Source organism: Cryptomeria japonica, chromosome 9 (assembly GCF_030272615.1).
Source record: "Cryptomeria japonica chromosome 9, Sugi_1.0, whole genome shotgun sequence".
In the NCBI taxonomy this organism is placed as follows: Eukaryota; Viridiplantae; Streptophyta; class Pinopsida; order Cupressales; family Cupressaceae; genus Cryptomeria; species Cryptomeria japonica.
The window spans coordinates 302,518,581-302,531,947 of record NC_081413.1 but is presented as its reverse complement, the minus strand read 5'-3'; the positions used below and the strand labels follow the sequence as shown (position 1 = coordinate 302,531,947).

The window sequence follows — 13,367 nt, the reverse complement described above, 5'->3', positions numbered from 1 at the left end:
TTTGACATGCCTCACCACCCCGCAGCAAGGACTTGGGAAAGATGATCCGATGGGATAATCAAAATGGAAAAGAAGGTGCGTCATCCCACCAGCTTGTAGGAAGGAAGTTTTCGTGAGAACACATAACACGTGTGTTAGTCAATCTGTGGAACACGTCAGCGCAACCCGTGAATCCAACGTGGAATTCTTCCACACATGGACCTTTTTGTGAGCAGATGGATATGTTGATGGGTTCCACCAACCACCATGTGGCTAAGCAACATATGGATCCTTTTTGGACAAAACATTTGACCGGTCCATGAAGGCAAGAACATACGGAGATATTTGTATTCAGAACAACAAACAAGAAATGGAGTTAATGCTGAATAGTATTGCAGTTAATCGATCATTTTCCAGAATTGAGATTGCGTGTTAAAGCAAAACCAGATTGTAGAGATAGCTGGGTAAAGAAGGAAGGCTGCATTTAATATGGACGGCTGCAGACTGAAATGAAGTGACAAGGTGGATGATTTAGTGGCTCAAGAAGATTTTTAGTTTGACCACAAAATATAAAAAAATGGAGCTGCAGTTCATTGATCATTTCCAGTATGGGGATTGTGTTCTAGGTCAAACAAAATAGCAGAGGTTACTAAAAGAAGAAGGAAGACACCATTAATTGTGGATTGTTGCCAGACTGAGAAAAATAGATAAGAAAGATTATTTAGCGGCTCAAGACATTGTTTTTTTATTTTCCTTTTTGGAGGGAAAATCTTTGGAGTACGCAATTGACCACCAAGGAAGAAAAGTGGATGTGAGTAGTAGTTGAATGTGTGAGAAGAGTGAGTGGCAAGCAAGCAGGTGAAGCAACTCTACAAAACAAAGGTTACAAAATAGAAAAAAGAGAAGAGGTAGCAGAGAAGCAATTCCCGCAGGTGTGTATAACTATAACATGATGCAAGTGCAAGCATAACACTGCAGAAAGAGATTGCAGGTAGAATGATCAGATGTGAAGGGGATATAAGAGGGAGTTGAAAGCAAAAGCAGAGATAGCAGAATGCAGCCGTGAAAAGCAGAGACTAGTGACCAGAGAGTGCAGAGCCGAGGCAGATAACACAGTGGGTTATATACACTGTGAGAGGCAGAGAAGGAGGAATGATTAGAGCAGAAAATAAAGAGCTGTTTGCAGAGACTAGAAGAGGACAAAGAGCAGAGAACAAAGATTGATAACGAAGATCAGAGAGCAGAGGACAAAGCTTGTGAGTAGAAAAGAATCAAGTCAATCTCAAGTGCAGAACAATTGTGAGTTACAAAACTTCATTTGTAACATGGTGCTTATTTGTAATTGAATATTTACTTATTGTAATCGTCTGAGTTGGTGCTCAGATAGGGGGTTGGTTCTCCTTTGGGTTGGTGCCCATAAACGTTGTACCCAAAGTATTTTCATTGTAAGGCTAGATTAGAGCAGTATACTCTAGCAGCATTTCTCACCGAGGTTTTTCCCCACTGTGGGTTTTCCTTGTATATCTTATGTTATGGGTTTGTCGTGTATGAATGTGTTTAATATCTCTGCTCATAATATCTTGACTCATGTTATTAATGTTTTAATTCATACAGCGAGTTCAAGTTTTTTAATTACCACTGATTCACCCCCCCTCTTAGTGGTCCATTTGTGTTCAACACTTATCACAAGATCTTTATGCATATTAAGACTGCTTCTTTTTGAGTTTATAGGACCTTGAAGTGTGCCAAGAATTTGTATAATGCTCAAGGTATCCTTAAAGTAATGAATTGGTCCAAAGATTTTAACATGGTTCTAACCTTTTCTCACTATTATCTATAGATCACTGCCCCTACACACTTGATAGAGTGCCGAGGGTAGTCATTTGATACTCTTGCAGACACAATCCATTGTCCTTAACAATGATAAACATGTTTCATGCATTGTTATAAATTGGATAACATTAGAGATTGAGAATTGAATATGCAAGTATTTATGATTTATATTAGACCTTCCATTTTGTTTATAGCAACCCAGTGATTATTCCTTGATGCCATGATTTTGAATTTTTTTTTACCATTGTTGTAGATGGATACCTTACAATAAGTAAAATTAATTTAAAAACCATTCAAATTCGCTGGCTGGACACATCTGGAGGTGAAATTAGGCTCGGGTTCACTTGGGTAGAACCCTGGCCGAACTCACATAGGATTGGACCAGGACCAGGACCAAAACCTAGTAAGAACTGGACCAAGACCCGAGGTTGCAAGGGAAGGACCTGGTAACATAGGATATAACAACCCCTATTGCTATGCATTTTTAGACATTGAAGTTGAAACAAACAAAATATACACAAATGAAAACATGTTCATGTTAATTTGTTTTTGGTGTATTGGATGATGAGAGGTGGAGCCAATGGTAGACTAATGTTTGAATCTAGTTGAGCACTAGAGTCACAAATTCATATTATAAAAAGGCAATGATTGAAACCACTTTGTGACACCTTAATGAAGATATCTTGAAGAGTATATCTTTTAGAATGCATAAGCAAACTGTATTCTGCACATACATTTGAAAAGATACCTTACAAAAACTTTGCAAGGATTTTATAGTCATCTGACTGGCCAACTAATCAAAGATACATCCTTGAATGAACGGGCCAACTAATCAAAGATACATTTGTGAATGAACATAATGCATATGGAGACACTTAATCAAGGTCAATTGCGTGCTTTAAGCTCGTTCTTTAGAGGTTACAATAGATTCATTACAAATTTGGGATGAACCTAGATCATTACGATGCTAACATACCTTTACCCAGAGTTGGAAGTTGAAATCTAGGGGTTTGCTGCAATTTCTTCTTTTGATTTGCTCGGTTTCCTCATTGAAAATTTGCAAATGTGTCTTCCAATATCATCAAGCAATCTTGGGGGAAGAACCATGGTTGTTTGTGATTGCTCATGCCGCCCACGTCTGTTTGTAGCACCTAAACATGGCCATACACTTGAAACCATGTGTCATGCCCAAACTTTTGGGCAAAAACACACAACAACTGTTTTTTGATACACTTAATTATATGCAAACCATGTTTAATTAGATGTGACAACTTAACAGGTTGTTCCAAGCAGAATTTTAAATTATAATAAAATGTTTTTCTAACGTGAGCGTTGAATAGAACAAAATTATCTAGAAGCCTTAGGTTTCTATAAAACTCCTATACAACAAAGTCAGGATATTCCTAACATATCAGTTTACGATAACTCCTATAATCAAACGGAACAAAATGATTTTTAAAGGGACAATAATATATTCACATCGAATGTCCCTTTTATTACGGTTACAAATTATAATCCTTAATTAGATCGACTTCTACTAATAGGCATTAATATAATTATTAGATTCAATAATAATTATTTATATCCTAACAAGTTTCCTTCATCTGTGATAATACATCCTCCCTTTATAAATTGATTAAATCTTGCGTCTATAAATTAATTATTAAAATGATTTTAACGTAATAATTCTAATTAATCGAGCAATTGAAAATTGAAGTGTCAAATGTTAAAATGTTAATCGCTTTATTTAGTATAAGATTCCATCTAGGCTAAATGAGTTCGCAAGATCAAGGTCTTGGACTTATTTTCAAAAATATATAATTCCACCACGATATCCTTTTCCAAAGAAATTATTATAATCTCACCATTTAATAAATAAATAAACTCATTTACGCAATAATCTCTAAGTTAACAGACAAAGTTAATATTAATCCCCAATAACCATTAATTGTTTTTTTTTTGGGACTAATAAATTAATCCTATCACTTTGACTATTAACATTAAATAACAACCTAATAACATTAAATGTTGCTAATACGAGACGCACTATCAAGTTTTGTCTTGACTATGTTTGAGTTAACTCTAACCACTAACTCTAGTAAGTGAAAATAAATTAAATAAAATGCGGAATTCTAAAAGAATAATTTTATTATCTCATCAATGTTAATCAATAACTTAATTTAAACAAAACTCTCTAAAATAATTGACGAAGATAATATTATTCTCCAATAATCATTAATTGCTTTTAGGAACTAATTAAATTAGTCCTAGCACTTAGATTTATTAATGCCTAAATTTTATTTTAACAATAATTAAAATGGAGTTAACTAATTCAACTAAAGGGTCAATTAATCCTAAAAGATTAAACTCCATAATAATATAAATTTTAAAACCACATTTTTAAATATACCCATATGTTTATTTTAAAACATATATAAACTATAAACACCTAATAAAATAAATAAATCCACAATTTGTCCCATACATTCATATTCTATACTATATATAAATATATATATGTATATTTATCAAAATACATATGATTATATTTATATATATACATATATATCTATTAAACACCTATATATTTATATGTGAGGATATTCTTTTTTTTTTAAAACATACACTATTATCAATATATCCATGAACCCTAATTTTATTATTATAAAAATGCCCTATATTTTTAAAAAAACTTCAATACTTGCCCTAACCCCAAATTTTGGGTTAGGGCTTTTATAATTCTTTTTTTTCTTTGAGTTGCAGGGCCGAACGAGGAAGAATGGCGGCCATGGAGGAGTGGACACAAGAAGGGGGGGGGGGGGGGTCTCCCCACAGGGACGCGGCCCGCAGCTCGGCAGTGTTGCCGCCATGGGGCGCCGCCCACAGGGGGGGGCGAAGCCTCCCCACTGTGGGTTGCGGCCCACAGTGGCGGCTACGGTCGCTGCCCACAGTGCGGAGGGGCCGCCCAACAGGGACTCGCAGGGCTGAGGCTCCCCTTTTCTCATGCATATTTTTTTTTGATATATATATATATTTTTTTTAATTAAAATATATATATATATATATAAACACTTTTTTTAAAATATATAAATGTAGTATTTATATATATATATATATATATTAGATGCTTTTGAAAACTAGGCTAACTCTACTATGCAAAAATATAGATATTATATTTTTTTTTGAAACTTTTTAAACTGATTGATTAAAATATTCTGATTTAAATCAATGTATATTTTTTTTCTTTATTTTAATTTCCATGTTGCTAAAATCTGAGATAAACTATATCCTTAGATTTATTTCCTGCAAATAATTAATTAACAAAATTCAATAAATTTATACAACAACTATATAAATATGTTTTTGTTTAAATTAGATAGACTATTTAACTTTAGATTTTACTTTCTGCAAATAAGTATATGACAGATTTAAATAAAATTAAACAACAGCTATATTAATCTAGAATCATTTAAATTTAGCCTTAGAGATATGCATGTAAATTATTTGAACCATGATATGTATTTTAGAATAAATGATTGGGACTAAATGCTTAATTTTTCTTTTACTAACATGCAAGCTTTCCTATTTTATTCCTTTCCAATAATCCAAATGCTTAAGGGGGGTAAACTGAACTTTTAGATTTCTAAAGTAAGATGCATACAACCATTAATATTTTAAGAACATTTCATAGCTAAAGCCCAACAGAATATTTCATTTATGCAATACTAATTTAACAGAAATAATGCATATAATTAAGGCATTTTTAAAGTACAATATAGTCAACATTACAAGAGGGTGAGATACCCAAACTAGTCCCTCATTTCTATTAAATGAGGACTTTAAATAAAATAGATACATTTCCTTTCAAAATAGATACAACATATAGTTTCCTTTACATTGCTGCAACTAAAAAAAAAATATAAAATATTCCATTTTCAAATCTTTTTCCACAAACAAATAAATCCAGCAACTTCTACTTGTCCTTTTCTTTTCTTCCAAACAACCTGCAAATAAATCATTGGCTATGACGATGGAGTGCTCACCTCCCAGCCTAGGCTTATTAGAAGCCACCCTTGAGCTTGGAGAACCAAGCCCTAGACAGGTTACAGACATGCAAACACAACAAGCAAGGGAAAACATATAGCAAACACTTTCCCAACCAAGGCTACACTTCATCACAAAATATGATGATTTTACACGGGTGGTAGTGGACCAAATACCCTGAGGAGACTGCAAGAATGGTAGAACACAATGCCACCTCATGGAAAACAAAGTTATTTCATAAGATCATTAACCCCTCATTCCTTATGCCCCCCAAGGCATCTATGCCATACTTTCTCCCCTTATGACCCCCAAATGCACAAACCAGGCCATGTAGCAAGGGTCACAAATACACCCGTTGAGCTCGCTCTCATAAAGAGAGTCTCTCACTCGAGGGCTGTCAAACTTCTACCACCCGCAAGACCATCTTACTCTCCCAAGAGTAGAAGGCCTTGGTTACCCCCAATACACAGAAAATGCATACAAGAAAATAAAAGATAGAACACAAAATAATTTTCACAAAGGGAAAATACAAGAAACCAATCTCTACATACAAGCAATCTTTTCAACATAAACATGCAACGTAAAAACAAAGAGGTGAACCAACCTTCAATCTGCCCAAAAGTATGCTAGGACTAGTTTGAGGATGAGCAGCCCAAATCCACAAATCTTCCTTCCACACTTAGCCAAAATTTCGAATCCAAAAACCAAGCTTTTCAAAATGCATAGTCTCCAAAAATGGAGAGTGGGTGATTACCCACAAAATCTCTCATTCTTGCCTAAGAAGCCCTCAGTGAGAGTTTTCACAGGTTTCTAAAACTGAAAAAGGAAAAAAAAAGTAAAAGATCAAAAAGGATCTCTCATCAAAAGGGAAGGTTATCTAACCTAGATGGCACCTTCTAATTTTGAATTTTCGCACATCTTAGAAAACCCACTTTTTGGGATGACTCAACAGTCACAAAGGAGTAGACACATGCCTAAAAACACTCCAACTCATAGGTATACCTTATGGGCTTTAGGAAACACCTTTAAACTACCCCTAGGAGTCCATTTGACCCCTTATAAACCCATCTGAAGTTAAATTTCGGGTCCAACTTGTGTTGACCACTCCAAAGACTTTCTACCCAAGGAAAATTTAGAACCACATTCAAATGTTTTGAAAAAGCTATAGTTGAACAACTCCCTTCAAGAGACAAGTCAAAATTCAAGACATAAATCAACACGTGTCAAGTGACACAATAAAATACATTACAAAATTACACATGGAAATTGTCTCTTGTTGGATTTAAATAAATCAATAAATATCATTCAACACATGCAACATTTACTTTCACAAATAAAATACGATACATACGGGGTGTTGTCTCTCCAAATAGACAACCCCTGGCTTTACGAACGTACATAGGTCTAGGTTTGGTTCTCCATAATGTTTCCATGGTCACATGGATAATTTTCCTGCGCATCTCAATTACACATTAGTAATTCCAAATAACCTCATATAATATTAAACCCCTGAATAAGAATACACATCCAACACTCTGCATACAATTTACATTTAAACAAATCGATATATCATATATCCAAATAAATCCACATAAGCAATTATCATAATCCTCATAATTTGATCCATACATAAGACATGCATCTTATTTCTATCATCATAGTAAACTCCTTCAAATCCAATAATGACATACATCATCTCAAAGTTATCCTATCCTAGAATCATATAGAGTTATGTATCTATTACACATCAAAAAGTACACCTCAAGGTGAAATGATTCCGTAACCTGGTTCCATTACTTTTCTCACCGATCTATCCGTCTAACATAGCCCACCCTATTGAATTTTATCATTTATTAGTAAGGTCAACCATGGTCAACTGAGTTAACCGGAGCTTGATCGGGGAGGGGCTCTACACCATGCCCTTTATATTAGCAACAATATGCTTTTGTAGACCAATCATGTCTCAAAGGGGCCAATAGGTATCACAAGGCATTTGAGAGTCTTCATTTGTTGAATTGTATTCATTTTGAGAGCATTAATGACATCTTGGGTTGTGTAGGGAAGAGGTAGGGTTTTTTGTTCAAATGATGGAGTTTTGAGACTTTCATGTCAAAGGGGGAAGAAGGTAAAAAACATCTCAATATCTTGAAATATCATGCGAGGATGTGTAAGTTCTAAATCTCGAAATTGAAGGGTAAAGGATGGTTTGGAGGAAAGCCATGCTAGGATGTTGGGATGAGTAAGTCCAAAATCTTGAAATTGAAGGAAAAGTGGGGTTTGGAGGAAAGGCATGCTGGGGTATTGGGATGAGCAAGTCTAGAATCCCAAAATTGAAGGGATATGAGGTTTTGGAGGAAAGGCATGTTGGAATGAGCAAGTCTGAAATCTCAAAATGTTCTATTATATCATCTAGGGAAGGGCCATATCACAAGGAATTGAACAAAAAGTACCCCCAAACAAATTTTAGTAAGGATTTTAAGTATAAAATTCTTTGAATCAACATCCTTGGACAATATTAAACACGGGGATGCTATTAAAGATTTCTCAGACTGGTTATCAACATTGGGTGAAATTGTGGATAGGGTCAAATACACAAATGGGAGCAAAACACAGAGAAAAGAGACACATTAAAATGAGGAGCCAACACCATCCATTCCAGTCGTCCTAGAAATGCATCCCTTCCTCCCTTGCCATCTCCATCCCAGAAACTCTATGGAACATAGCTTTGTATGAAATTATTCCTTCTGTTACATTTTGATTTAAATTTTTTTTCTATATATTAAAATTGGTTGTACAGCATAACCCAACAAAAAACTGTGGTGTAGACATAAACTAGGCAACCCATTTGTTTCTTTTTCAGATCTGTATTTCTTTTATCTAGGATCCATTGTATTATCTAACTATTCCATAATTGCAGAATGGCAAGATTACTCCTCGGTTGCATATTGACTTTATTTTCTATATTAAAGCTGGCTGTATGGCATAACCCAACAAAAAGCAGTGATATACATATAAACTAGGCAACCAATTTCAAATTTGTTTCTTTTGCGGTTCTGTATTCTTTTTTCCTAGGACACATTGTTTTATCTAACTTATTCATCCTTGCAGAATGGTAAGATTACTCTATCCTCATTTCTTGAAGGTGAAATTGGACTCTGGACAACTCAGACAGTGGATGATGTGCTTCGTGAGACAAAGGTAAGGTGAACTCCACCCATTCTTACTACATTTACAACATTATTTGCATTATAAAAACCTTTGTTTAACTGTTCGTGAAAGTTTAATGCAATTTTATTATCATGTCTACTTAATGGAAATATTTTGCAACACAGAATGTTTGATAATGTGAATTGATTATTTTATGCTTCTGAGTAATTTATAATACTGTTTACTAACATTGTGTGTAACGTTTGAAACTTTTGTCTTGTGGTACCAACATGGGTGAGATTAGAAGGAAATGCATTCTATCTAATTTCCTGGAGGCAACTCTATATTCTTACATGTAAAAGAAAAGGAGTTATGTTCCCACCATATATCTAGATTCGATTTTAGAAAAGGGAAAGTAAATGTATAATAAGATTTTATTTGCAAAGATCAAATTTGATTATAAAAAACTCAAGATAAGATCAAAGAAGGTTGGTTGAGGTGGTCATTATCTTCTTTTTGCCCTTTTTATTAATCAATGTTCTTAGTATTATTTAGTACCGCTGGTGAGAAAAAGATTAATGTAGCTTAATTGAAATTCTCTTGATTGCTGGTTTTGTTGAATTATTTTTCGTTGTAATTGGATATTTTTCTCAACTAAGAAAGATAACATTAAATGGGATGGCATGGAGGTATATTATAGCTTGGTGCTGCTCTGGTGGGAAATGCAAGATGTTTGCTAGAGAACATGCCACCGCATCATGAATTGAGTGAGTTGCTGGAGCATGCATAATAATGTAGGTGCACATGTGGCAGTGTTGAAGTGCATTTGACCATAGTTGGGGACATGCATGTGTTCTAAAGGATGTTTAGACTTTAGAGGTACCAAAAGTACAGCAAGCAGTTAGAAAGTTTGTTTTTGTTGCTACAAGCTATAGTTTAGTTTTGGTTGTAGTGCAAGAAGACATGTAGATAGTTTAAGTGTTCGGGCAAACAACCTTTTACCAAATTTGTGCAGCAGTATCTAGCCATTCGAGGTGGTTATTCATTTTGGGTAGTTACATTTGAGATACTGATGTTAGGGTATGGTCATGATATGGTTATATGATAGTTTGTATTCTGTGAGTGATTAAAAAATTGGGATGGTTGGGTTTCTATGGTAATCTCAGGATTATTTCTTCTTTGTGGTACAAATGGAATAGATTGATGATGCATTGTTGCCTGAAGTTGTGGAAATGTTGTGAGTGTCATTGTAGAGGATGTATGCTATAGTTTACAGACTACGAAAGGTGCAAAAACTAATTGTACTTGGAGTCTATTTTAGATTAATACAATTGTAACTGTCCTTTTCCTTGTGGTTTTTTGTTTGTTTTTTAAGATTTCCAACTCAAAACCTCGTCTGATTTCATGTTCTTTATTATTTGCTGCTAAATGAATTGTTACAACAAAAATAATTATAATTTGGATCACATAGTGTGAAGGTTTCTAATATCCTAGCTTACTGGTTGCCTTGAGGATTCATTTTCCAACAAATGGTATTAGAGCAAGTTTGTTTGTGTGGGGCCATGTCGTTTGGTACAGAAGCCTTATGTGTTTGGTTGTGAAACCTTGGCACCAAGGTTTTGATGTTGTACATGTATAACTAGTTGTAGTGAGTGATACACCCTTAATCCATTGATTGTATTAAGCTATTTATAGCTGACTTGTGGCTAGCATAACCTTTGATTAAGTTATATGATTGTTTAGATATTTGTATATAGGTAGTTAGGTTGGCCCAGGAGGCATGCAAGGCATGAGTATGGTATGCCTATATATAGGAGCTAATGGCTAGATAATTATCATCATATTCAGAATTCTATTCTTGTTGGAGACTTTTTGAGGTTCACCTCTTTGAAGTGGCTTATTATTATCAAGTATTTCCAAGCATTCCCATTATATTTTCAAGCATTCCCATTATATTTCCAAGCATTTTCTGTTGATTTGTTTTATTGTTGAAGTCATTTTATTACAAGTATTATCTAAGCATGATCTTGGCATTTAGAACGCAAGAAACAAGGCAAGAGGTCAGATTGTGAAGTGATCTCTCTCTCAATTTATTTATTTTTTCCCTTGATTTTGTAAGTGTTTATCAAGGATGTATTGAAGCTTCTATAGTCCAAATTTGAGGTCATGTGAAGCTGATTTGAAGAAGTTAATGCAAAAATAGGGTTTCCACCAAATTCACCCCAAGGGTGCAAATTGGCCATTTTTTCCTGATTTTTGGAGACTTGATCAAGGACATATTGAAGTTACTATAGTCCAAATTTGAGGTGATTTGAAGCCGATTTGAAGAAGTCAATTGCAAAATCAGTGTTTCCACAAGAATTGCTCTCAGGGCTGCAAATTTCTGGAGATTTTCTTAAAGTGAGATCTAGGCCTAAGTTACAATATTTTTTTTAGATTATTTGAATTGTTTTGTGTAATTTGTTGCAACATTATTTTGCCACATCATGGTGGGGGCTTCAACACGAGGCAAAGGAAGAAATTCAAATACTACTAGAAAGACTCTTGACAAAGATGATACATTAGTAAAGTGGATTGATACCATAACCATAATAAATGAGGCAACCGCCAATGTTAAGGAGGAAATCAGGTTATAGATGATAGAGCAATTCTAGGGATTGCTGTGGTGTTGGTTAAGTGGTGGTCTTGTTGTTGTGATAACCAAGGTTCAAACCCCCATTGGGCCATTGTGATTGTAGACTTGTGCCTACGATGATCCAATGTGCTTGCGGGTTTGAGCCTTAGCTTTGTTAAATGGGGATGAGGTCCCTCATTTGTGACCTCACCGATTCATAGCTCCAGGTCAAAAGCGTATCACATTTATCAAAGGGTGTGTCATGCCAATGTCATTGATCAGGTTAAAAATTTTACCTAACACTGTTAGAAAAAAAAAAATGTAGGGGATTGCTAAAGAAATAGCTTCCCTCAAGAATTTATTGGGACATGAAGCTTCACACAACAAAAATCAAGATGAATTTTTTTTTCTAGGGGACAAAAAGCTTCTTGGTTTGACTTGATTTGGAGTAAGACCATTACTCAAATAATTCGATTGACAACTCTAGGCACTTCATGCCAAGGATGAAGAGGCACAAGTTTTGATGGCAAGGAAGTGGCATAAAAAATTCCATGGGAGATTACAAACTAGATTGCCTTATGTTTGCTATCTCCATGAATGCAGTTACATTGCTTTGAGAGTTTAGTGGCTTGCTACATTGGGAACAATTGAGATGTACTTCTAGGAGCTATTCATGTGCTTTCACTAAAAGTGTAGTATAGTTGAACTAATAGGTTTGATGCAAAGTCTTTTCAAATGGGAAGCTTTGATAAAAAGTAAAAGATGCTTGATAAGGGGCAGATGGATTTGTGGTAGGCTTTTACACCATTGGATGTGCAAGTAGTTTTAGATAAGCACTCCATATTTTTTGGAGAGATGCCAAAAAGATTGCCTCCTAAATATTATAGAAATCAAGCACATAAAGATAGCCACGATATTTATTAAATAAATAAGAAGGAAATACCTTTTTATAAAGGATTACAAATATGGGAGACAACTCACATTATGAGGATGGGATAAATTAAAAGAACATACAAAAGGAAAATAAAAAATAAAGTATATCCTAAAGTTGGAATGCCTTTATTAAGGATTACAACTAATAACTAATTGACCATTACTATTTGATATTTACTTTAATGCTCTTCTTAATGGTCAATCTACTAACTACACCAAGCTTATCCCAAAATTTAAAAGTTTGCCTGAACCCAAAAACTTGGTAAGAATTCTGTAGTTTGGTTTTCCATTGGAAGATATTGTACCATAATAATCCATCTTTTACAAGTTGTTTGATGAAGTTACAATGTATTTCAACATGCTTGGTATGTGTAATTTGCTACCCCAAGTTGCAATCATGTCAAACAGTTGCCCTTATGCTGATTCACAGAGTTCTGTGTATGTGAAAATGCAGTATTGTTTGTTTTGGAGTATTGCAATGGTAATGATATTGATTTGATATATGTTTTGAGCAGTTGCTAGATTCAGAAATGAAGAAACATGCATTTGACTGAACAGGAACAGTTTAATATATATCTATAACACATATAAACTGAACTGATAAAATAATTCCTTAATCATAATAATTGAAACCAGGTTCACATGAGCAGAGATTATTTCTGACCTCTTATAGTAGCCAGAACATGGGCAACATACTAACATTGTCACTCATATTGATCATTCAACATTATAGACTGCTTTTTCAAGTTATACATCTTCTTCACACCTTCCCAAGTCACATTCATGGCCTGCAATTGTTTTCTGAGAACTGTTGTTG

General features: G+C 34.5%; 1 protein-coding gene across 1 annotated transcript in view; it reads left to right on the top strand.

Annotated features, from left to right (window-relative positions):
* LOC131079588 (uncharacterized) overlaps positions 1-13,367 on the top strand; it is a 194,329-nt gene that overhangs the window by 32,518 nt on the left and 148,444 nt on the right. Inside the window, exon 2 of the mRNA XM_058017580.2 lies at positions 8,965-9,054. Within this exon, the coding sequence (XP_057873563.2) occupies positions 8,965-9,054 (90 nt within the window). The remainder of the gene's footprint in view (positions 1-8,964; positions 9,055-13,367) is intronic.